The sequence below is a fragment of the Protomyctophum parallelum genome, assembly GCF_964188405.1.
Source record: "Protomyctophum parallelum genome assembly, chromosome: 15".
Classification (NCBI taxonomy): domain Eukaryota; kingdom Metazoa; phylum Chordata; class Actinopteri; order Myctophiformes; family Myctophidae; genus Protomyctophum; species Protomyctophum parallelum.
Window position 1 is genome coordinate 39,171,460 of NC_139710.1, and position 24,237 is coordinate 39,195,696.

Consider the following 24,237-nt stretch of genomic DNA (forward strand, 5'->3'; position numbering starts at 1 on the left):
GTAACATAACTGGCTGCTGTCGGTTTGTACTGTGGGGACATCAAAGCTAACCTATAGCCTCGGTACCCAGGCATTTATTGCCATTAGCATCAGGCTCAAAAATGAAAGCCTGGGGAAATGAGACACATTTTGCTGGGAGTGGGAGTGAACGAACTAATAAATTAATTTCACTCCTATGCCACCAAAATGTGGAACGCCCTACCAACAGTCATTAAGACATGCAAATCCCTTGACTCCTTCAAAACTGCTCTCAAAGGGCACCTACGGAAGGCTGCAATTCGAAACTGGCCCCCGTAAAAATCTGAAAATCTGATGGGTGTGGACGACCCACCCCTTTTCCCCCTCACTGTATTATGTTTCTTTACCATTTTTACCTCCTATGATGATTTCCTGTTTTGACTAGTTGTGTATATTCGTACGTCTCTAAATGTTTTGAAAATGGTGGGCCCTATTGTAAACAAGTGTAATGCTTTATGGCGTCGTCCACTCACAGTTAACAGTTAACTGTTAATAAATCAACAGGGGGGGGGCCCTCTATACCAGAAAGCACGCATGGCTGGGCGAGGCTACAGTATAACTAACCTGACTCTGCCGGGTGGTGGCGGCATTGATTCACAAGTTCACAACTCAGCCTCAATCTGGATTCACTCCCGCAGTAGCGACGAACCATCTCGGACGCGGTTCGGACCAATCAGTGGCAGCTACGGGCGGGATCTGCCAATCACGTGTCAATTAAGTAGCTTGAAACATGTGAAGGAAGCGTCTTTTATCTGGCGGAGTCCGGTTACATCAATAATAAATAATAATAATACATTTTATTTATAAGGCGCCTTTCAGTGCACTCAAGGTTGCCGTACAGGTGGGTTTTGAGGTGAGTTTGAAATATGGTTATAGAGTCCATGTTTCTGATGTCAGGGGGGAGGGAGTTCCAGAGGTGAGGGGCAGAGCGGCTGAAGGCTCTTGAGCCCATGGTGGAGAGACGGGCTGGGAGGACTTTCAGGGTGAGGGAGGAGGCAGACCTGAGAGACCGGGTGGGGATGTTGACATGGACAAGGTCAGACAGGTATGGGGGGGCGAGGTTATGAATGGCCTTGAATGTGTGGAGAAGGATCTTGAAGTCGATACGGTATTTGATGGGGAGCCAGTGGAGTTCAAGGCTTACGTGTATAATCAAGGCTTACACGCACACGCAAAGACACAGTCCAGAAGTTCAAAGGAAACGTGGCAAACGTGGAAACAACATACACAACAGTTGTTTATTATAGGTGTTGGATAACCTATTGACCGAGTGCAGAATTCAACACCACTTCCACTGGCCTGCTCTCAGATGTGCTTCAGTAAGCCTGCTTTACTGCCTCATCGTACCATGGTGTAGAAATTAACCACATAAACCCTGACGTCCAATAGGGATGATTTAGGCCAGGGGTCCCCAAACTTTTTCCTGTGAGGGCCACATAACTTTTCCCTTCTCTGATGGGGGCCGGGGTCAGTTTGTAACAGAAAAAGTGTGACGATCGCAGGGGTGCCTAAACGTAAACATTCTTTTTTTTTCCAGAAAGCCACACATAACCAAATATTAATAACCAGTGCACATACTGTACATGCAGCACTACAGGGCTGCATAGTGCATGTACTGTACATGCAGCACTACAGGGCTGCATAGTGCATGTACTGTACATGCAGCACTACAGGGCTGCATAGTGCATGTACTGTACATGCAGCACTACAGGGCTGCATAGTGCATGTACTGTATGCAGCACTACAGGACTGCATAGTGAATGTACTGTACATGCAGCACTACAGGGCTGCATAGTGCATGTACTGTACATGCAGCACTACAGGGCTGCATAGTGCATGTACTGTACATGCAGCACTACAGGGCTGCATAGTGCATGTACTGTACATGCAGCAGTGCCAGGGTGTCTGCCCAGTGTCTGCAAAGTGCCTCCCCATTGTCCCCCTGAGTGCCTCCCCAGTGCCTCCCCAATGTCTCCCAGTGCCTCCCCAGTGTCTCCCCAGTGTCCCCCCGAGTGCCTCCCCAGTGCCTCCCCAGTGTCTCCCCAGTGCCTCCCAGTGTTCCCCTGAGTGCCTCCCCAGTGTCCCCCTGAGTGTCTCCCCAGTGCCTCCCCAGTGTCTCCCCAGTGCCTCCCAGTGTCCCCCTGAGTGCCTCCCCAGTGTCCCACTGAGTGCCTCCCCAGTGTCCCCCTGAGTGCCTCCCCAGTGTCCCCCTGAGTGTCTCCCCAGTGCCTCCCAGTGTCCCCCTGAGTGCCTCCCCAGTGCCTCCCCAGTATCTCCCCAGTGTCTCCCCAGTGCCTCACAGTGTCCCCCTGAGTGCCTCCCCAGTGTCTCCCCAGTGCCTCACCAGTGTCTCCCCAGTGTCCCCCCCCGAGTGCCTCCCCAGTGCCTCCCCAGTTCTTCCCCAGTGTCCCCCTGAGTGTCTTCCCAGTGCCTCCCAGTGTCCCCCTGAGTGCCTCCCCAGTGCCTCCCCAGTGTCTCCCCAGTGCCTCCCAGTGTCCCCCTGAGTGCCTCCCCAGTGCCTCCCCAGTGCCTCCCAGTGTCCCCCTGAGTGCCTCCCAGTGTCCCCCTGAGTGCCTCCCCAGTGCCTCCCCAGTGTCTCCCCAGTGCCTCCCAGTGTTCCCCTGAGTGCCTCCCCAGTGCCTCCCTGAGTGCCTCCCCAGTGTCTCCCCAGTGCCTCCCCAGTGTCCCCTCAGTGCCTCCCCAGTGTCCCCCTGAGTGCCTCCCCAGTGTCTCCCCAGTGCCTCCCCAGTACCTGCCCAGTGTCCCCCAGTGTCCCCCCAGTGCCTCCCCAGTGTCTCCAATAGCAATACAAGAGCAATAATACAAATTAAACTTAATTTATTAATCTAATTATTTGCTCTCATCCAGTGCTAATGAAAAATAAAAATAAAATCCTATATTTTGGCTATTAAAAAAAAATCTCCCCAGTGCCTCCCAGTGTCCCCCTGAGTGCCTCTCCAGTGTCTCCCCAGTGCCTCCCCAGTGTCTCCCCAGTGCCTCCCAGTGTCCCCCTGAGTGTCTCCCCAGTGCCTCCCCAGTGTCTCCCCAGTGCCTCCCAGTGTCCCCCTGAGTGCCTCCCTGAGTGCCTCCCCAGTGCCTCCCCAGTGTCCCCTCAGTGCCTCCCCAGTGTCCCCCTGAGTGCCTCCCCAGTGCCTGCCCAGTGTCCCCCCCAGTGCCTCCCCAGTGTCTCCAATAGCAATACAAGAACAATAATACAAATTAATCTTAATTTATTAATCTAAGTATTTGCTCTCATCCACTGCCAACTGGTCAGCTGTCAAACAAACACTGCTGCTGACACCCAGATGAGAACGTTGACGACTCAACCAACAACAACCTGAAGCAACAACCACTTCATGCTAGACCTGATCCTCGCAACGGGCTCCTTACGGAGCCCTTGTGCGTAAGTACAGTTCCGGACCCTCCTCACTCTGAGTATTCACCTAAATCTCTACACCAGATCACCGCATCGGGCTCCTTTTGGAGCCCCTGCGTGTACGTACCGCTGCTTCTCGTCAGCCTTTGCCTAATGCTCATAGCCACCGGCTGATAAACCATTGCTTCCTAGACCTGTGTACTGGCGATTCATCTTTCTTTCCTTAGAATGGCGCCACTTACCCCGGTTGTGAGTGGGGACGAGCTGTCCAGTCTGAGGTCCGAGCTCCATACCATTGAGGGTCTCTTGGGCGACGTCCTCCGCAGGAAGTCTGCAGTCCTCTCCCGGTTGGACGCGCTGACAGCCAACGGACCAAGCAGTTCAACCCCCGTAGCCGGGCCATCTACTCCACTGTCCCCTCCCTGGGCCACCGTTGTGAAGAGGGGGAGAAGGGTCGCTCGACTCGCTCTCCCACTGTTCTCTCCAGGCGGAGTCGGCGGAAATATATCGCTGCCAAACTTTTTCTCCCCGCTCGCAGCTCACCCTGAGACCGAGTCTCCAGTTAGCTTAGTGCTTGCTCCAGCTAGCATTCAAATAGTAGACCCGGGCGAGCAGGGAGCTAATGCTAACGTGGAGCGAACGACTCCCAGTCCCCACGCTATCCAGGCGCAACAGATCCGCTCCGTGAAATCGCGAAAGCGCTCCTGTCCATCACTGACCCCGAGAATCCTCCACAAACGTACACGACACCGTTCACCCCCACTGCCCACCCAATTTCCCCCGTGTCCAAACACCACCAACTCAGACTCACTTTCACCACTTCCAACTCCACTGCCCACTCTAGAAACAGCTGTGGAATGTGATGACGTCACCACCAGTAACAGGGGAACCCCTAACCCTGAATCGTCAATCTACTCACTCCTCTCCTCCTCTGGGTCAGTCATGGAAATGCCTGACCTGGAACCAGCTCCTGTGCCCCCCTCACCCCCCCCGATCATTAACCCTTTACTTGCCTGGCCAAAACTCATTGTGTATAAGGGGCTATTATTTAAGGACAATAACCCAGAGCTCATTATAATTGGCGATTCAATCACAAGAGACATTTTTATCCCAGGCGGCATCACCTTTTGTCTCCCAGGCGGTAGAATTACAGATGTTTCCAAATTAGCACCTATTATCATCGACCTCTACCCCTCTGCCCACACTGTTTTTGTTCACATCGGAACAAACAGTGTCCTGGATCGGCAATCGGCCAAACACAGATTAGATCTAGAAGAAATTGCCACCAGCATCGAGTGTCTCAACAAAACCTGTGTTTTCTCTGGTCCAATCCCTGCCCCGTCCAAGAGCGCCGAGCACTTTAGCAGGCTTCACAGTCTGCAGGAATGGCTAAGAGCATTTTGTACTGCAACGGGTCACGGCTTCATTGACAATTTCGATACTTTCTGGACTAGAAATAACCTTTACAAACCAGATGGACTACACCCAAACACTACAGGAATTAGACAGCTCACCATGAATTTCATCCGCCATGTTGCTTTCAAGAAATGATGCCTATCACAGCATGATTCCACCATAGTCTTCATACCTTGCAATAACGAGCATCCTCCTGAGAATCATGTTGATATTCCACTCTCCCTCTCCATTCCTCTTGACCTCTTGACCCCTGACTCCACATCCCTCTCCTGCCCTCTGCCCATCACCGTTCTCATCAGGACTAGACTTACTTCATTTCATTTAATTTCCACTTCACGCACAGTCACCCCATCACATCTCATTCATATTCCCTGTAGACCCAAGACTCCTCCCACTAAATCTGATAACAAGCTTAACCTTGCCTTGTTTAACATCAGGTCACTAACAAATAAGTCCTCCTCCGTAAATGATATAATCTGTAAAGAGAAGCTAGATATAATCTTTCTAACAGAGACATGGCTTGGCTCGGATGGAGCTTTTCTCCTAGCGCCAGCCTGTCCCCCAAACTACAGTTTCATTCACTCTGTTCGCGAGGCTAAGAAAGGAGGTGGACTGGCAATAATTTTTTCAGACACATTAAAATTCAAGGCTCTGACCCTGGGTAGCTTTACATCCTTTGAATACCAGGCCACTATATTACTTGGTAAATCCTCCATGCCAATGATTAGCATGTATCGCCCGCCAAAATGCAGTAAAGCAATATTTCTAACAGAAATATCAGAACTTTTATCTATCTGCTCCACTAACTATGACAGAACTCTTATCACAGGTGATCTTAATCTGCACCTGGATGATGCTGTGGCTATGGGTTTCTTAGAGTTATTACATTCCTTTGAGTTTATCCAACATGTTGTTGGGCCTACACATAAACATGGGCACACTCTGGACCTGGTGATTTCTAGAGGGGTGAACATCACTGTGGAAAGGACTATTGAAAGGCCTGAGCTATCAGACCACTATTTGCTGTGTTTTAATATGACTGCCTCTGATCTAGAGGAAAACATCACAGAATATACCATAACAAAGCGCTTTTTTAGCTCTTCTGCAGCTGACGAGTTCCCTCGTCATCTGGGCCCCCCCCTGCACGATACTCCCCCAGTAAATGATCTGGTTCAAATTTTTAATCTTAAACTAGAGTCAGCTCTTGATATAGTGGCTCCTTTGAAAACAAAAAAGAAACATAACACCAGAGTAACACCCTGGTTAAATGAGCATACACGCTCACTGAAGCAAGAATGTCGTAGAGCTGAGCGAGCTTGGAGAAAAAATAAACTCACCACCCACCTAGAGATTCTTAAAAAGTCAACAGTCGCCTATAACAAAGCCCTGCATCTAGCAAGGCAGGCATATTTCTCTGGCATTATTAACGAGAACAAGACAAATGCCAGAGTCCTATTCTCTACCATTGATCGACTTTTAAACCCCCCCCAGTCCTACAAGCAGTCATTCCCGGCCTCTAAAGCTAAGTGTAATGAGTTTGCATGCTTTTTTGATAACAAAATCTTTAACATTAGAGCTGATATTTTGAATGGTGCTGTTGCTAGTGCAAACCTTCAAACAGCAGCTAACGGTCCCAGGGTAGATCTCTCCAGGGGGAGCCTATTATCGTTTTGCGCAATTGATGAAGACGAACTCCGCAAAACCATATCACAGATGACATCTTCCTCCTGTTCATTGGATACAATTCCCACCACCTTTCTCAAAGAGGTCTTAGACAGTGTGATTGGAGATATCCTAAAAATTGTAAACAGCTCTCTACAGACAGGCGTCTTCCCAGACTCTCTGAAGACGGCCGTAGTCAGGCCCCTACTAAAGAAACATAATCTGGATCCCTCTGTTTTGGGTAACTATCGACCCATTTCGAATCTGCCCTTTCTGGGCAAGGTTTTGGAGAAATGCATCTCTCATCAATTGGACGTATTTCTACAGAGCAATGATGTGCACAACAAATTCCAATCTGGCTTTAGGAAAAATCATAGCACAGAAACTGCCCTTGTAAAAGTAATGAATGATCTTAGGGTGTCTGCTGACAAGAAACATGTATCCGTTCTCCTACTGCTAGATTTAACGGCTGCATTTGACACGATTGATCATTCAATTTTAATACAGCGTCTGGAGCACTGGATAGGCCTGTCTGGTACGGCCCTGTCCTGGTTCTCCTCCTACCTTTCAAACAGAAGTTACTTTGTCAATCTAGCCGAGTTTGACTCAGACAAACACGACATCAGTTCTGGTGTCCCACAAGGCTCGATTCTTGGTCCTCTGCTGTTCTCCTTGTACATTCTGCCATTGGGTGAACTCATTACCAATCACGGAGTCAATTTTCGTTTCTATGCTGATGATACCCAACTATATCTTGCTGTGGCCCCAGACGATCCCTGTGCTTTGGACCCGCTGTTGACCTGTCTGTCTGGCATCAAGTGTTGGATGAGTGAGAACTTTCTCAAACTGAATGAGGATAAGACGGAAGTTCTCATAATCGGTTCTAGCGAGCAAAGAGAATCAATAATTGGCAGACTTGGCAACCTGACTGTAGAAGGTAACAGTACAGTAAAGAACCTGGGGGTTATTATTGATTCTGAATTGAATTTTAATTCACACATTAATCATGTTACCAAGATTGCTTTTTTTCACCTTAGAAATATTGCACGGATCAGATCCTATTTGTCCTTGGACGATGCAAAAACGCTAATCCACGCCTTTGTTTTTTCTCGGCTTGACTACTGCAATGCACTCTTTTCAGGACTCCCTAAGAAAGCGACTGACAGATTACAACTTGTCCAAAATGCAGCAGCTAGAGTTTTAACTAGAACTAGGATGAGAGAACATATTACTCCAGTTTTGGCATCACTGCACTGGCTTCCGGTTGTTTTCAGGATTGACTTTAAAATTCTGTTACTTGTCTATAAAGCTCTCAATGGTCTCGCACCTCCGTACCTCCGTGACTGCCTACCTAGATATGTCCCTAGCCGCCCCCTCAGGTCCTCCAACGCTGGCCTACTTGAAGTGCCTAAAGGTATGTGCACAAAAAAGTACGGTGAGGCAGCTTTTTGCTTCTATGGCCCAACAGCCTGGAATAAACTTCCATTCGAGCTCAGACACGCACCATCTGTAGACATTTTTAAATCTCAACTCAAGACTCACCTCTTCACCCTTGCTTTTAGTTGAGTTTTATTTATTTTATGTGTTTTTATTTATTTTATGTTCTTATATTCGGTTTTGTTCTCTGCTATTGTTCTATCATTTTAACTACTTGTGTTTTATTGTATTTTATTTTTGTGTCCTGCCCTGTGAAGCACTTTGAGCTGCATTTTATGTATGAAAAGTGCTATACAAATAAAGTTTATTATTATTATTATTATTAATGAAAAAAATATTTTTTGCTTGAGGCAGGCGGGCCACATAAAATGACATGGCGGGCCGTATACGGCATGCGGGCCGTAGTTTGGGGACCCCTGATTTAGGCCATGTTATCTGCATGGTGTTGGTCCACTGACAGTGAAAACTTAACAACGGTTTCAACACAGCCATCTTTTTAGAGTACATTATGCTTCAGTATGTTGACAAGCTTCATGGTAATGCTAATGGTGCCGTGTCTATGGGCAGTTTCCATGCTAATGCTAATGCTGATGCTAATTTTCCTTTCCAGCTCGGGGGGCATCCTTTTGTCCGACAACTCATAGGCCCGACGGGGCAATGCTCCGAGGTGCGCTGCGGGTCGGGAGAGGGTTGCGCCCCATTGATGAAATAATTTGTTCAAAAGTAGCCCAGACCAAGTAGCCTATTAACTGCATACTATTACTTTTCAGATGATCGACATTTCTCGTTTTAGTGGTCTCGTAAAATATTCTAATTCTTTGAGATAGGCTTTTTTGATTTTCATGAGCTGTACACCATAATTATCAAGATTAAAATAAAAAAAGGTTTTAAATACTTCACAGAATATATGAAAGTTTCACTTTTTGAATTATATTAAAGAAAATTAACTTTTAAAAGAATCAGAAAGAAAAAATCAGTGAGATGGAGCTGTATATATAACTAAAAAAGCACACCAGTGTGAACCAAGTGGTGCAACTCCCGTCGTCCAGCAGGTGGCAGCCATGTCACATACTTCTCTCGTTCCAATTTCACGCATGCGCACACCACTCGTGCTAACACACACAGGTCACAGGTACGTACCTACACACATCACAAACACGTACACAGCTACACGGACATTGCAAGCTGGATGTAGAAGTGGTTGCACCACTTAAAAATACATCGCATGGATGCACCTGGGACGTATCCTGAGGTCAACAGGGTTTTCGGTCTACCAACATCATACCCCTCACTCAGGCGACCCAGCCGGCGTTGATCAAATCCCGATTTACGTCCTAGTACTAGCTACCCTCGATCAGTCCATCAGGGAATGAGCAAGGCCACACAATCCGTTGCTCCGGGACTGGGAGAACCAGATTCTGGCACGTGGAAGAAAATATATTATAATTATAGAAACTACTCAAAGACATTAGTTTGTCAAGTTATTATTTATTATTAAATATGAAAACCTCCCCATACACTACAGTATGTTATACAGGAGCATGTGTTTGTTTGGGTGTCAGTCTGTTATTCCTGTAGTCTTCTGGGGAGGTCATGCAGGAAGGGCATTTGGGGCGTCCAGAAGACCTGTGATGACCCATATGGTGTTCACTGGTCTTCTGGGGAGGTCATGGAAGGGCATTTGGGGCGTCCAGAAGACCTGTGATGACCCATTTGGTGTTCACTGGTCTTCTGGGGAGGTCATGGAAGGGCATTTGGGGCGTCCAGAAGACCTGTGATGACCCATATGGTGTTCACTGGTCTTCTGGGGAGGTCATGGAAGGGCATTTGGGGCGTCCAGAAGACCTGTGATGACCCATATGGTGTTCACTGGTCTTCTGGGGAGGTCATGGAAGGGCATTTGGGGCGTCCAGAAGACCTGTGATGACCCATTTGGTGTTCACTGGTCTTCTGGGGAGGTCATGGAAGGGCATTTGGGGCGTCCAGAAGACCTGTGATGACCCATATGGTGTTCACTGGTCTTCTGGGGAGGTCATGGAAGGGCATTTGGGGCGTCCAGAAGACCTGTGATGACCCATATGGTGTTCACTGGTCTTCTGGGGAGGTCATGGAAGGGCATTTGGGGCGTCCAGAAGAAGGCAGAAGGTTTTCCCAGTATTCACGATGAGCTCTGAAACAGATGAAGACGTTAATCACAGCACCGTCGGGAAATTGAAGGGTTATTGATAATAGTTATCGTAACCAGCATTCCGGGTGACTAAAAATGTGACTAAAAGTAAATTACTAAATTGTGATTAAAAGTAAATGAAAACTATTCGAGACTATCACTATAAAAACTAAAATGGAAACTAAAATAAAAACAACACTGCCTCTATTCAGATCGTATACGTGTTCTTACTTGGCTCTGTACCACGGCTTGGTGTGCATCGACAGGGCAGCGCCCCAGACTCCATGCTTCTCGGAGGCCGGCGGGAGGAAGCCTCTCTCGGATGCCAGCTCCTCTGCTATGGCCCTGGTGTGATATGGCTCGAATCCACAGCAGCCGCCGATGTAGCGGATGCCGGCGTCGTAGGCCTCCCTTGCGTACTTGTGAACGTCAAAGCGAGTCAACCCCCTGGGCTCCATTGCTGAAAAGAAACAATAATGTCTATGTTGTTATTCGTCACGTTTCAGTCAGTGTTGTTGTTTTTGGAAGCAAATTTCTATAGTTCAGTATACAATGACAATGAATGACAAATACCGGTCCATGGGTTAATACTGACCGAAGGGAAACTCTGGCAGACGGAGGTATCCAGAATGGTTGCACTCGGGTGTGAGGAATCCCAGAGGTTGGATCATGAGGTGGGCTTTGAGACCGGCCTGCTCCAAGCCCTCCTTCATCAGCTTCACGGTACGGAGGCCCGACGCAGGGTCCAGGTGGCAGTTAATTCCAACTATATCTGCTCCTGTAAACGCACACACACACACACACACACACACACACACACACAAATGAGTCTAAAGTCTAAAGATGTCTGTCAAGTTTGTTCATCTGATTTTATTCTATAGTACGTTTTGAGCTCCCAAGAGTACAACCTATTAACCCACCCTGTATACCTGCAAGTTGCATCGCTCAGTTTGCACGGGTGCGTTTCTTTTCTTTTTCGTCAGCATTTTATGTATGAATCCCTTTGAGCAATGTGTTGGAACTGAGCAGGCCACGTACCAGCCTTCACCAGCCTGACGGCACACTCCCCTGGCGGGACTCCATCGAGGTCTCCAGAAGGCGCTATGCAGAGCGTGGCTCCGATGGGTTTTCCGCTGGTTTTGAGGACCTCCACTGCCCACACGGCCTCTTCTACGTGAGAGAAGTACTGCGGGAGAAACCTGCAGGTTCAGTTATAACAACAACTCTTCTGGAAAACACACCAATACCAATACAGAGTATTCAAATGCCAGTCCATCATTCACCTCCACCATTAAGAAGTCGATGTCCTTCTTGACAAAAGCGTCCATCTGTTTCTTAAAGATCGCCTTCACCTCCGTCTCACTGTGGGTGTCGTTGTAGCACGGTGTCTGGGACACACCCCCGGCCACCAGCGCCCCACCCTCATTGGCCACCTCCCTCGCTATGTCACAGGCAGCCTCGTTGATTTGGGTTCCCTGTTTGTGTCAGAAAGCAAGAGAGGTGAGAGGTGGTTTCTAGGAACGGGGACTCAATCTGTCTGTGAGACTATTCAGTGATGTTGAAATGTACTATAACCCATTCTGGTGTTTGGTGTTTTAAGCATTATGTTATACTTTAGTTATTGAAAAATAAAAATTTTCGTCTGCTATTTTTGAAAAACCGTGAAAATGCGGCACAAATCTTTGAATATATATTCTTTCAGAGTGAAAGAGCGTTTTTAACTAAACTATTTGCTTCTGAGGGGTTCCTGGAATATCATATTTTCAGATGGGGGGGAGGGGTCTGTGGCTAATTCAATTTTTGGGGTTCTTGACATGAAATATTGAGCACCACTGATACAGAAACATAGGTATACAGAAAACTGTCAGGATTTAGAAGACTTTTTTATTTTATTTCGACGTCAAGACCTAAATGGCATAATGATGATGATTCTACTATACTAACAGTGATGTTGCTGACGTTGCCACTGATCTCCAGCTTGTCGTCGCTACAGTAGAAGGTGAAGGTCTGAAGGACGTCGGCCCCAGCCCTGAGGAACTCCCTGTGCAGCTGACGAACTGACGGAAGAAAAGCATGTTTTGTGAGTGCTGGTGTATAGGAGAGCCTGGTTAACAGTATATTTGATGCAGATGGGTTGTAGGGCAGCATGACAACTCTCATATTCTCCACAATAAATAACTACTTGTGCAATTGTACAATTAACAATTATAAAGAAATCATTACACGAGAAAACTTGGACTGGCCTGTCTGTGACATTATCCACATCAACAATACTGGTATAGAGCAGGCCAATGGATCAAGGACCATTATTTATTATGAGTCAAGGACCGCCATTTGAAGAGATTTAGCCTCTCAGACCCAACACTTTGAACATTTTGTTGTTGTTGGATAAGATTTTGTCCACAATTCCATGCTGTGTTGATACGATAGGAGAGATAACGGAAACAGGCAAACTTGGATGTTCAATTAACAATAATTTAACTCTTGAGAGAGTTAAGGGTCCATTTGGTTACCAACTCTCCGTAATTTAGCTGGGGACCACCTGGAACCCCCTCAAGGACCACTGGTGGTCCCCTGACCACTGATAGAGTATAGCCTACTACAGGCCTACATATTGTTGGAGGGCTGAGTTGCCCTGACACACACACACATGTAGTAAATCATTGACAGATGCAACCTTTGTTTATGTGGTTGGTTGGAAAAAGGAAGATAATAGTAAAAACCATCATGTACCTGTAAGTACATGAGTGGGCATGACAGGATTTAAAGGACAACTTTAGTTTTTTTTTTTCCAACCAAGGTTCATGTTTTAGGTTTTATTAGAGAAAGTAAAAGATGTTTTTTCCATTTGCTGCTTTCTTTCGTTTATAGTGATTTTAGCCATGGTATGGGCAGGGGGGGCATCCAAACATGTATTGTTTTACAAAATGTTATAGTGATTTTTTTTTATAGTCCTACTAGACCCCAGGAAATTACATCTGGCCACAAAAGATCACAGGATCTACCGAATGTGAAGGGGGGTACTATAGGGGGATGCCATACTGCGTTCAGTGCGTTGTATGGCTCAACATGTCAGTCTGTCACCCCCTTCACATTCAGTAGATCCTGTTATCTTTTATGGCCAGATACAATTTCCTGGGGTCTAGTTCATATAGGTGCTTTAATTGAAATTGCTCTCAGGAACAGCTCGACTGATTTTGTCCTCATCGTGATGTCATCAATGTCATCCTACTTTGTATACTCTTCTTCTTCAGTCTTCAGTTCCAAATTTGCATTTCCACTTTGTTTACAATGTCTGCCATTGTTTATTTTCCAAGCTGGCATGGAATGGAAACTGTTACACACACAAAAGTTTGGTGTCACCATATTCTTGACCTACACACCCTATTCTTGTCTTTAGTTTAGTTATGTTCTGCAAAAGTTTAACTCGCTAGAAGTAGAAGGCATGTTAAAATGAAGAGTTTCAGGGCAGCCTTTGGCTGACTGATTGTCCGATTACTGCTAAGCAGTCTGACTTTATGGGATCTGTTTGTAGAGCTACTGGCACCAGCTTTTTGTAACAGTCACTTTTGATATAGGCTAGATTAGAATAGTAAGATTATACTTGTATAGGTTAAAGGTATTTTGATTGTTTATTGATTTGTGCCAGGGTTTATATTGACTTATTCAATAATCTGCATATCAGCACCCCCACCACCTCAGGACATTGTGGTATTGCAGCTAAAACTGCTCAAAGTCCAGAAAGAAGGACTGGTTATATCAGAGTGGTGATTGAGGCTGAAACCATTAGAAATAGGTTTGAGGGACATAGACAATATGATATTAAAAATTAAAAACTGTTTTAAAATGCATGCACACACACACACACACACACACACACAGAGAACTGGGAAACCTGCTCTACTGGCCACTCTACCCCTGAGCCACTGCCGCCTGTGTGTGTGTGTGTGTGTGTGTGTGTGTGTGTGTGTGTGTGTGTGTGTGTGTGTGTGTGTGTGTGTGTGTGTGTGTGTGTGTGTGTGTGTGTGTGTGTGTGTGTGTGTGTGTGTGTGTGTGTGTGTGTGTGTGTGTGTGTGTGTGTGTGTGTGTGTGTGTGTGTGTGGTACCTGCTTCGGGGTGCTCTACAGCGGCCTCAGGTGTCCAGTGACCTGCCTTCACGTAGCCCCTCTTCTCCAACGCCCACACATATCCTCCGTCTCCCACAACCAGATCCCCTGCATTCAGACGCTCCAGGATACCCTGAAGGCAAGTTTATTTGAATAGCAAGGTCAGAAAAAACATACATTCCATGCATTCATCTTCAGTAGACTTGACTACTGTATCGTACGGTGTCTTAGTTACAGGTCTCCCTAAAACATTAAATAGACCAGTCACAGCGGAAGTTGATTCAGAATGTTACTGCTTTACTACTTTGCATGCTGAAAATAGCTGAACTACAAGCTCATAAGAGTCACAACGCTGCAAAGCGTTGTGAGGAATGTGATCTTGTAGATCTGCCATTTTCAGCGTACAACCATGTCTAAAATGACTTAGCCCGGACAGCATTCTATTTAATTTCAGGTTTATGATACAGTCGGGAGCGGATGGTAACTTCCGTCATGTTGTAGTCAATGATTTGTAGTCATCTGGCAGGAAACCACAAGGCGGAATCAGTACTGTGAATGGGTACTTCTTATTCCACCTTGTGGTTTCCTGCCTGATGACCACAACTCAGCGACTACAACATGACGTAAATTACCATCCGCTCCAGACCGGTTCACACGGCGATTTTGGAACACAGACCAGGCTTTCCTCCGAGGTGGAAAGCCTGGTGACGCGGGGTTAAAAATGACTCATACTGGATCTCTTGTCCACTAGTCCCTTAACATTTTTTTGTTTTTTATTTGTTGACGAAATTGTCAATATATTTAGTCTTAGTCACCGTAGCTTAGTTTTCATTTAGTTTTCTGCAGTGAAAAAAGGTAGTCGACGAACATTTGTCATAGACAAATATTTGTCAACTAGACTAGACCAGTTCTTAGATCTTCAAACTGGCTCCTTGAAATGTATGTCAAACAAACAATTTCAAAATACTACCATTGGTTTAGAAAGCATTGAATGGTTCAAGATCTGTGTCGATTTGTGATATTCTGTGATATACTGTACCAATACCAACCAGAGCTCATGGGTCATTTGGGACATGGCTCTGCTGTACGTCCCTAATCAGAACTAAACAGCAACGTTTCACTTTTTATACCCAGGTATTCATTTCAGTGGAAGTTGCTCAGTGGCGTTTTGAAGCACCCGGAAGAACACTCTACTTCTGATTTTTTTCGATTTGGTCCAAAATGCGGAAGTGCAAACGAGTGCTCAATGTTAAGCCCAGCTGCACTGGGTTTCCTCGTCATAACTCCATGGGTCCGCCTGCAGTCCCACCTCTTACCACTAGGGCCCAGTGCTTCATCATCACCACCCATCTCATATCTGCTCACTCCCAATCAGCCAGTCAGAGTGGAGGTTCACAAGCAGTCACACCTGCACAAACGAATGGACACCACCTGTGCCTGCATGGATTCTGACCTCCCTTTTGCCTGGCTCTGCTGGAGATTTGTTTACCATGGTGGACTATCTGTTTTGTGGACTACCGGTATCTGTTCATGGACTTTACGTTTTGACAATGTTTAACCTTCGACCTGTCGAATTCCGTCCACTTCGGGGTCCAAAAAAACATATCCTGACACGTACAGAGATCCATGAGGATGAAAGGTTAATCCCAAGGATTTAACCCATTCTGAACGGGAACCCCTTTGGTGTTTTAAGCATTTTGTAAATACTTTAGTCCCTGGAAAAACATTTTCAGTTGCGAGTCCGCAGCCAAATAGAGATAATTCTGGGGGTCCTTGAAATTAAATAGGTTGAGCATAGAATCTGCCTCAGGACTAAATGGGTTGTACTCAGACGCACCTGGCTACTCTCCCAGTGAACCTTATCTTCCTTATCTTGTTTACGTTCCCTGCTAGGGCAGCCCATTCAGACACAATCATAACATTCAGATAGTTCAGTCATACAATATTAAAGTAACACTCAAATGAGATGAATACAATAAATCAATCAATAAATATACATGAATATACATTTTATTTTTGAAAATGTAAGCTTTATCAAAATTATAAGAATCCAATATACATAACTGATAACAAATCGAGTATTGCTTCAGATATAGCCTTCCACTAAAAATACATCTTTGACATACCTTTTTCATGTTGTCCTGTCAGTGTCAGGTTTGTGTCTGCTTGCACAACAGCCAAGGCAGGAGGAACTTGCAAGACGGGCGCTTTCCGAAAGCCAATGGGATTCCTCATGCATGATGATTATGCAACACTTCTTTGTAATTGGCTGAACAAAAGGAAAAAAATCACAAGTAACTTGGTTGGTTGCTCTGGGTAATAAATAAAAAAATCACACTCCTGTGAAGTGAGGGGCGCCCACTGTATTTATATTGGCCATGCACATGACGTCTCATGTTGTAATTTAGTGCCATCAACACACATTAAAGTCCATAGACTTGGCTGGCAAACCATTTATGTCATAAGTGCTCTAGATAGATAGATAGATTCATTCCAGCCTGTCAAAGTGGGCAGGGGTGAGGTGGGTTCGGGGGGTGAGGCCAAGTAGGAGCCTGACCAGTTTGTTTTGGGAGGTCTGGAGCCTTGTTTTAAGGGCCTTTAAGGTATTGTGGTACCAAGAGGTGCATGCATAGCATAGTCAAAGAAACCTTGTACGAGGGCTCCTGTTAAGGTCTTCAAGGTGTTTTTGTTGACCAGTGAGGAGATCCTGTAAAGGAATCTTGTTCTTTGATTGACTCCTTTTATTACGTTGGTGGCCATTTTATCACCGGAAAGATTAGCCTCCAGGATGGAACCTAGGTAGGTAATTTCATCTTTTCGTGTGATAATATTGTCACCCACTCTAACCAAGAAGCCATCTGCCTTGCTGAGATTACTATTTGATCCGAAGAGAATGGATTCAGTTTTTCCCAGGTGTAAGGATAGTTTGTTATCAGCGAGCCAGGTGCAGATTCTACCGAGTTCAGAGCTGAGGGTCTTTTCAACCTGCAGTTTGTTCCTGTCCGAGACCAGCAGTGCTGAGTCATCTGCGAACAGGAACCAGTTGCAGTCACAAGCTGATGTCATGTCGTTTACATATTAGGTAGTGTGTGCAGGCTGGGTGGTGTGTTATAATCCGGTTGAAGTATTCCTTCGGTACGGCGACTGCGGCGGGAGAACAATAACGCAACACGAGACAGTATCACGCTAAAGGTTCACTAAGTTTATTACACAAGAGGGAACATATATAGTGCTTGATCATAATGACGTGACAATAAGATATGAGACAAAATAACGTGCCTACTGCAGCAAGTCTGACCTTGCTGCCGCCGAGATGTCTCTCGTAGCCTATCTATAAAGTATGCTACAGTTCAGGCAGTACAGGGCGTAGGCCTACACAATACATATCAAGTACACTGTATCTCAAGTTCAAGTTCAAGTACAACACTGCACAGGGTCATGTCATGCCATAATTACAAATACCCACTGACTGAGCAATAGCTCCCTCTAGTGAAAACTGAAAAGACTGTGCTATGGGTTCAAAACAAACTGCTCTTATATTACTGAAAGCCCTACATCAGTGGTTCTCAACCAGTGGTCTGGTTGAGAGCTAAATGATAGTTTGAAACCAAATGGACCCTTATGGGTCTGTAACTCTGAGAGTGTACAAAAGAGAGTTGTAGGCCCACACTCTCAGAGTTAAATTAACATTGATTTTACAATATACATTGGGGTCCCAGAGATAGAAATGCCATTAAATGGGGGTTCGTAGCCTATCCCTACTCGGGACCCCCGAAAATGCTTTGGCCATCATATGTTTTGCGTCTTCGCGACCCCCGCCCCGCACCCTTCCCCACCACCAATACAAATTGACCGCTACAATAACCGGCTTATAAATAATAGAGAAAAATGCATCATAAATAAATACTGAAACCAGATATAATCATTAGGGAAGTTTATGCATGCACTATGCAGGCTATGTAAACTCTAAACTTCCATTTCCAGCCATTCAGTTGCAAATACTTTAAAACAGTTGTCATGTTGCACGCATGCGTTCCTAAAATTGCTGATAATTGTGCCGCCCTCGTTGAAAACAATGTAGGCCTATGTCAAACTCCAGCTTGTCCCTCTCCAGTCCAGGCTGCATGAATCCGCCCTCGAGCGCAGTTTTCTGCCCCCTCAATGGCGCAATTTTGTATAATTCAATGGCTCTGAATCTGATCCTCATTAGTTCCTATACATGCAGCTCTACTGACCCCTTGTGGAAGGCCTTTGGCCGTGTAGAACCAAGAGCCATCATTTTCAGCACTGTTATGTTACTTTGAGTCAGTAGACTAGTTAGTACTAGACTATACCAGTCAGTCTCAGACCCAAAACTAAAGAATATTGTTGTTATCGTTGGATAAGATTTTTGTCCACAATTCAATAGCAACAACACTTACACACAATTAAAAAGCAGGACAACAGTGACACATAGCCTAGGCTACATAAAAAAAAGGTTTAACGAGACCAACTCTTTTAGATGGGGACCACCTGGGAACGTCCACAAGGACCACTGGTGGTCCCCGCCTGCATGGACCACTGGTTGAGAACCACTTGCTTTAGACTTTTTAGATACATTTTCTACCAAAACAGTTTTTCCACATGAGTCATGAAAGCGCTTTTGTTCAGAAAGGAGTGACTGTCTGTCTCTCAGTGATACAATGTTCTCATTGAACTATTGATTAAACTAAATATCCTTTAATTGCCAAAATAGCCGATCTACAAGGAATGTATAATTATACCTGACATCCTGCAAGGGTGAGATCACAACAAAGTACTTGTGAATCAGGGCAGCATGGCCCTTGAAGTTTCCATAACGTTCCTGAAAGATAAATGATAAAACAAATCAGGTTGCATGGTTTCCTCTGCTGTCTGCGTGCGTGCGTGTGTGTGTGTCCTTGAGCAAGACACTATAGCCTATCCACACTTTTCCTGGGCTGTGTGTGCTCCAGTTCCTGTTTCATTGGATATCATTGGTCATCTTTCATTGGATCAAATCGACAGGAACTGGAGCACACACAGCCCAGGAAAAGTGTGGATAGGATTCAGTATTTTACTCAAGGACACATCGACATGCAGCTGTCCTGTTATATAAGGTATACCTGAACAAATACGAAGTAAATGCTGGAGGAGAAGCCACATTTGTGCCGTTTGTGATAGGTGGTCCAACTGGAACCCTCGTCCCTGCACTAGGGTATCTCCAGGTTCGGCCCTGGTACCCAGGGGGCAAACCAACCTTTTTTTAGGAAACCTGCATTTGCCATGACCTCAAAGGTTGTCCACAAGAAATAATATCTATGACCCCGTAGGATCACAACCTATATGGACAACCCGGTCATTTTTTTGCTGGAAATCCAATATGGCCACCCCAATATTAGCCCCTACTAGTTATAATGGGGGGTGAATAGGGCAACATTTTAAACTGAGGGATATTTCCACGAAACTTCACAGGTTGATCAATGTATATAATATAATAATATAAACAAAAAAAAATTGTATTGAAAGTTTCCATGAAATCCAATATGGCCGACACAATATGGCCACCATAATATTAGCACCCAGAAAATATAGGTTTGGCTCTAACTGCTGAACGAGATGAGCTAGAAAAGCAAACTTGGTGTCTATTACATGGTTTCTGACCATGAGAGACTCAATGGAATACCTGTTTTTATTATTGGGTGTGTCTGGACCCTTATTGTGCATATTTACAAGATGGTGCCTACCCGGAATCATTTATTGCATGATTGTTGACTGTTTTGGCAAACACAAGCAATATTAATCCATTGGCTAAGATTCATTGCACAGAAGGGACATATATTCTTGAGCTTGCATATTGTCAAAAAGGATGCAAACGTGAAAAAGAAAAGAGATTACTTTTCCTGTCAGATCCTATTACCCAGGGGGCAAACCACTCCTTTTTTTGGATACCTGCATTTGCCATAACATCAAATGTTGTCCACCAGAAATAATATCTAAGACCCAATAGAATCACAACCTATATGGACATATACGGTACATTTTTTGCTGGAAATCCAATATGGCCGCCACAATATTAGCCCCCATTAGCCTATACAGTATATAATAGGGGTGAATAGGGCACGTTCTTTAACTGAGGGATATTTCCACGAAACTTCACAGGTTGATCAATGATATGAATACAAAATCTTTTTGTATGTATGTTGTATGTTTCCATGACCAGGTGAGCTAGAAATACAAACTCATGGTTTCTGACTACGAGAGGTCAACTTATCTGGACAGCCAAACTTGCCAAGGATCTGCCAGGCCCTCACCATTGACTGTGCCAAAGGCCTTGGTGAGGTTGACAAACACCATATAGAGACCCTTGTTCTGATCTCTGCACTTTTCTTGTCGCTGGTGAATGGCAAAGATCATGTCACAGGTACTTCTGCCTGCGCGGAAACCACATTGGGATATAGGGACAACATTCTCAGCTACATGGCTGATGAGCCGGTTGAGGATGATTCTCACTAAGATCTTTCCTGCGATGTTCAGGAGGGCTGTACAGCGATGGTTATCGCAGGATGCCCTGTCCCCTTTGCACTTGTTAACATGCACTATGGATACGTCCTTGAAGTCTTGAGGGAGATCACCCATCTTTCAGATTACCTGGTACAGGGACGTTAGCTTTTCTACTAGTGCCATGCCTCCATTCTTGTATAGATGTCTGCGCCTCAGCGGGCAACCCATCACCTCCTGGTGCCTTTCCAGAAGTGGTCTGTTGGAGTGCTTTCAATGTCTCTGCGTTGGTGGGGGGGTCAGCCAGTTCAGCTTTGATTGGCAGCTGGGGTATGGGGTATCGTGCTCTGTCCAGCATGCTAGGATGTCATTCTTGTCAGTGAGCAGGACTGCTTCTTCTGGCTGCAAGCCTTATCATCAAGATGTTGTTTGTGGGCTTCATGGAGTCCGTTGATAAGGATTTTGATCTTGTGCAGTGCTTCCGTAATGTTTTCTTCTAGCGCAGTAGCAATTTGTGAATAGCAATGTTTTACATGCAGCCTGTTTGCATCCATCATTACTCCTCTACTTCTCATAGATTCATTCCAACTGGCCTTAGAACCAGCAACAACAAACAACAAAGGTGAATATGAAGACCGTATAGGCAACCTCTTCACTCCCATTCACAGACTGCACTTTATGTCCTGTTATTCGCATTGATTGAGTGAATTTTGATTGCCCTAAAGCTGAAGTTGTTGGCAAGTGGATTTTATGGGAAATCATTCCTACAACTCTACATAGGATCTGACGGGAAATGTAATATCTCTTTTCTTTTTCACGTTTGCAGCCATATTGACAATATGCAAGCTCAAGGATATATGTCCCTTCTGGGCCATACATATTAGCCAATGGATTAATATTGCTTGTGTTTGCCAAAACAGTCAACAATCATGGTAGAACAATTTCGGGTCCAGAGAAGACACACCCAATAATAAAAACAGGTATTCCATTGAGTCTCTCATGGTCAGAAACCATGTAATAGACACCAAGTTTGCATTTCTAGCTCATCTGGTTCAGAAGTTAGTATCTGAGTGCTAATATCATGGCGGCCAGATTGGATTTCATGGAAACTTGCAATAATCTTTTTTTTCCGTATTTATATCATTGATCAACCCCTGAAGTTTCGTGGAAATATCCCTCAGTTTAAAATCTTGCCCTATTCATCCCCATTATATCTAGGGGCTAATATTGTGGCGGCCATATTGGATTTCCAGCAAAATAATTACCGGGTTGTCCATATAGGTTGTGATCCTACGGGGTCATAGATATTATTTCTGGAGGACAACCTTTGATGTTATGGAAAATGCAGGTTTCCTAAAAAAAAAGTGGTTTGCCCCCTGAGTATAATAGGATCTGACAGGAAAAGTAATGTCACTTTTCTTTTTCACGTTTGCAGCCATTTTGACAATATGCAAGCTCAAGAATATATGTCCCTAATGTGCAATTAATCTTAGCCAATGGATTAATATTGCTTGTGTTTGACAAAACAGTCAACAATCATGGTAGTAATCATGGTAAAGCACTATTCCGGGTAGCCACCATCTTGTAAATATGCACCATAAGGACCCAGACACACCCAATAATAAAAACAGGTATTCCATTGAGTCTCTCATGGTCAGAAAACATGAAATTGACAATGAGTTTGCATTTCTAGCTCATCTCATTCAGCAGTTAGAGCCAAACGTATTTTCTGGGTGCTAATATTGTGGTGGCCATATTGTGGCGGCCATATTGGATTTCATGGAAACTTGCAATACAAAAAAATTTTCGTATATATATCATTGATCAACCTGTGAAGTTTCGTGGAAATATCCCTCAGTTTAAAATATTGCCCTATTCAACCCCTATTATAACTAATAGGGGCTAATATTGGGGCGGCCATATTGGATTTCCAGCAAAAAATTGACCGGGTTGTCCATATAGGTTGTGATCCTACGGGGTCATAGATATTATTTCTGGTGCACAACCTTTGAGGTCATGGCAAATGCAGGTCAACCCCCTTTGCCCCCTGGGTATGGGGTCAGATCTCTCTAGCCTGGTTAATAAACCAGACCGAATCAGCCGTTGGCAAAAATAAACTGCCTGCCGGCGGATTACGGTCTGGAGAGGCTCAATTGTACGCCCATTTCCTACACCAGAGAAATGGGGCGGCCAATCGGGACACGGTATGCAATATGGGCGGGCTTTGGTACAGTGACTTTCAATGCTTGAGACCTTTGACTGACAGTAGCTCTGACCAATTGCGTCAAAGAGAAAATGTTTCAACCCGCTCCCCTGGAAATGAAATCCAAGCTGAGCCTCCCCAGACTAATATCCCGCGGTCCGTGCGATATTAGTCTGGTTTATTAACCAGGCTAAGATCTCTCGTCTCTAAATGATAAACCACACCATGCAGGACAGCTAAATACAGCATGTATAGCTTATAGCCTACATTCAATGAGTATGCGTGTGTGTGTGTGTGTGTGTGTGTGTGTGTGTGTGTGTGTGTGTGTGTGTGTGTGTGTGTGTGTGTGTGTGTGTGTGTGTGTGTGTGTGTGTGTGTGTGTGTGTGTGTGTGTGTGTGTGTGTGCGGGTGCTGTGTGTGCGTGCGTGCGTGCATGCGCATATATACCCAGTAATATAAAAGACTAAGTGCATGCGCATATATAGGGCCTACCCAGTAAAATAAAAGACAAAAACCAAATAAAGTGTGAAATATCTCTATATTTTGATAGCAGCGCCTATAACAATTGCTATAGTCTTCAGTAAAAAGGGGACTCCCCATCTCGTTTAACCAATAAAGGAGATAAATGTGAAGTATACGCAGACTATAGGCTAAACTAAATTGGAACTGGAAAGAGTTGAAGTTATTATTGATAAATTGAAAACAACAATAACAATTATAATGAAAGTTGTCTTACTGCAGTGCCCGAGGGCAAACAACAGGGGCACCACGCACAGAATGAAGACATGAGCTGACCCTCGAACGGATCGGTCGCACTTCAGAGAGCTCCCCAGACAACAGCGATTTTTGTCTCCACCAGGCCGAAGGCATGGGGAGAGAGTATGTTTTGCACTCCGTCCGTCCGCGTGTCCGTCCGTGTGTGTGTCCGTCCGTTAGCAGCTAATCTCGGCCACCGTTAACCCGGTCGATGCCACATTTTGCACACACACTCCCTGGATGCCAACGATGAACCTCTGCCCCAAACCTTCCAGAACGGCCTGTTATAGCGCCACCAGGAGGCCGCTTTGTGCAAAACAAGTTTTTGCACAGCACACCTACAGATTTTCTCCACACATCACGCAAATTGGTACACAGTCTCTCTAGAGCCATTCAACCAAACCGGTCTTTCAGATTTCTCACACTCCATCCTGATTGGTTAAGATTGGCTTCCAAAGTTCACAGGAGTGCTCAGTTTCAAACAAAATGCTGCAAATCATGAACACATCGCGTGATTTCCGTGAAATTGTGCACCCACATTCCCACTAGGCCGAGGACAAAAGGCCACATGAACAATTTCAACTCAACCTCAAGGTGG

The 24,237-nt window shown here is 45.3% G+C and overlaps 1 protein-coding gene across 1 annotated transcript; it reads right to left on the reverse strand.

Annotated features, from left to right (window-relative positions):
* Positions 1-9,994: 9,994 nt before the first annotated feature.
* Positions 9,995-21,038, reverse strand: LOC310871846 (betaine--homocysteine S-methyltransferase 1-like; the record flags this gene model as incomplete). The annotated part of the gene is made up of 10 exons (XM_083783485.1): positions 9,995-10,079; positions 10,308-10,536; positions 10,672-10,854; positions 11,115-11,262; positions 11,360-11,551; positions 12,021-12,133; positions 14,183-14,315; positions 18,946-18,953; positions 20,494-20,613; positions 20,831-21,038. 10 exons carry the CDS (start codon positions 21,036-21,038, stop codon positions 9,995-9,997), a joined length of 1,419 nt encoding a protein of 472 aa, XP_083639611.1.
* Positions 21,039-24,237: the final 3,199 nt, after the last annotated feature.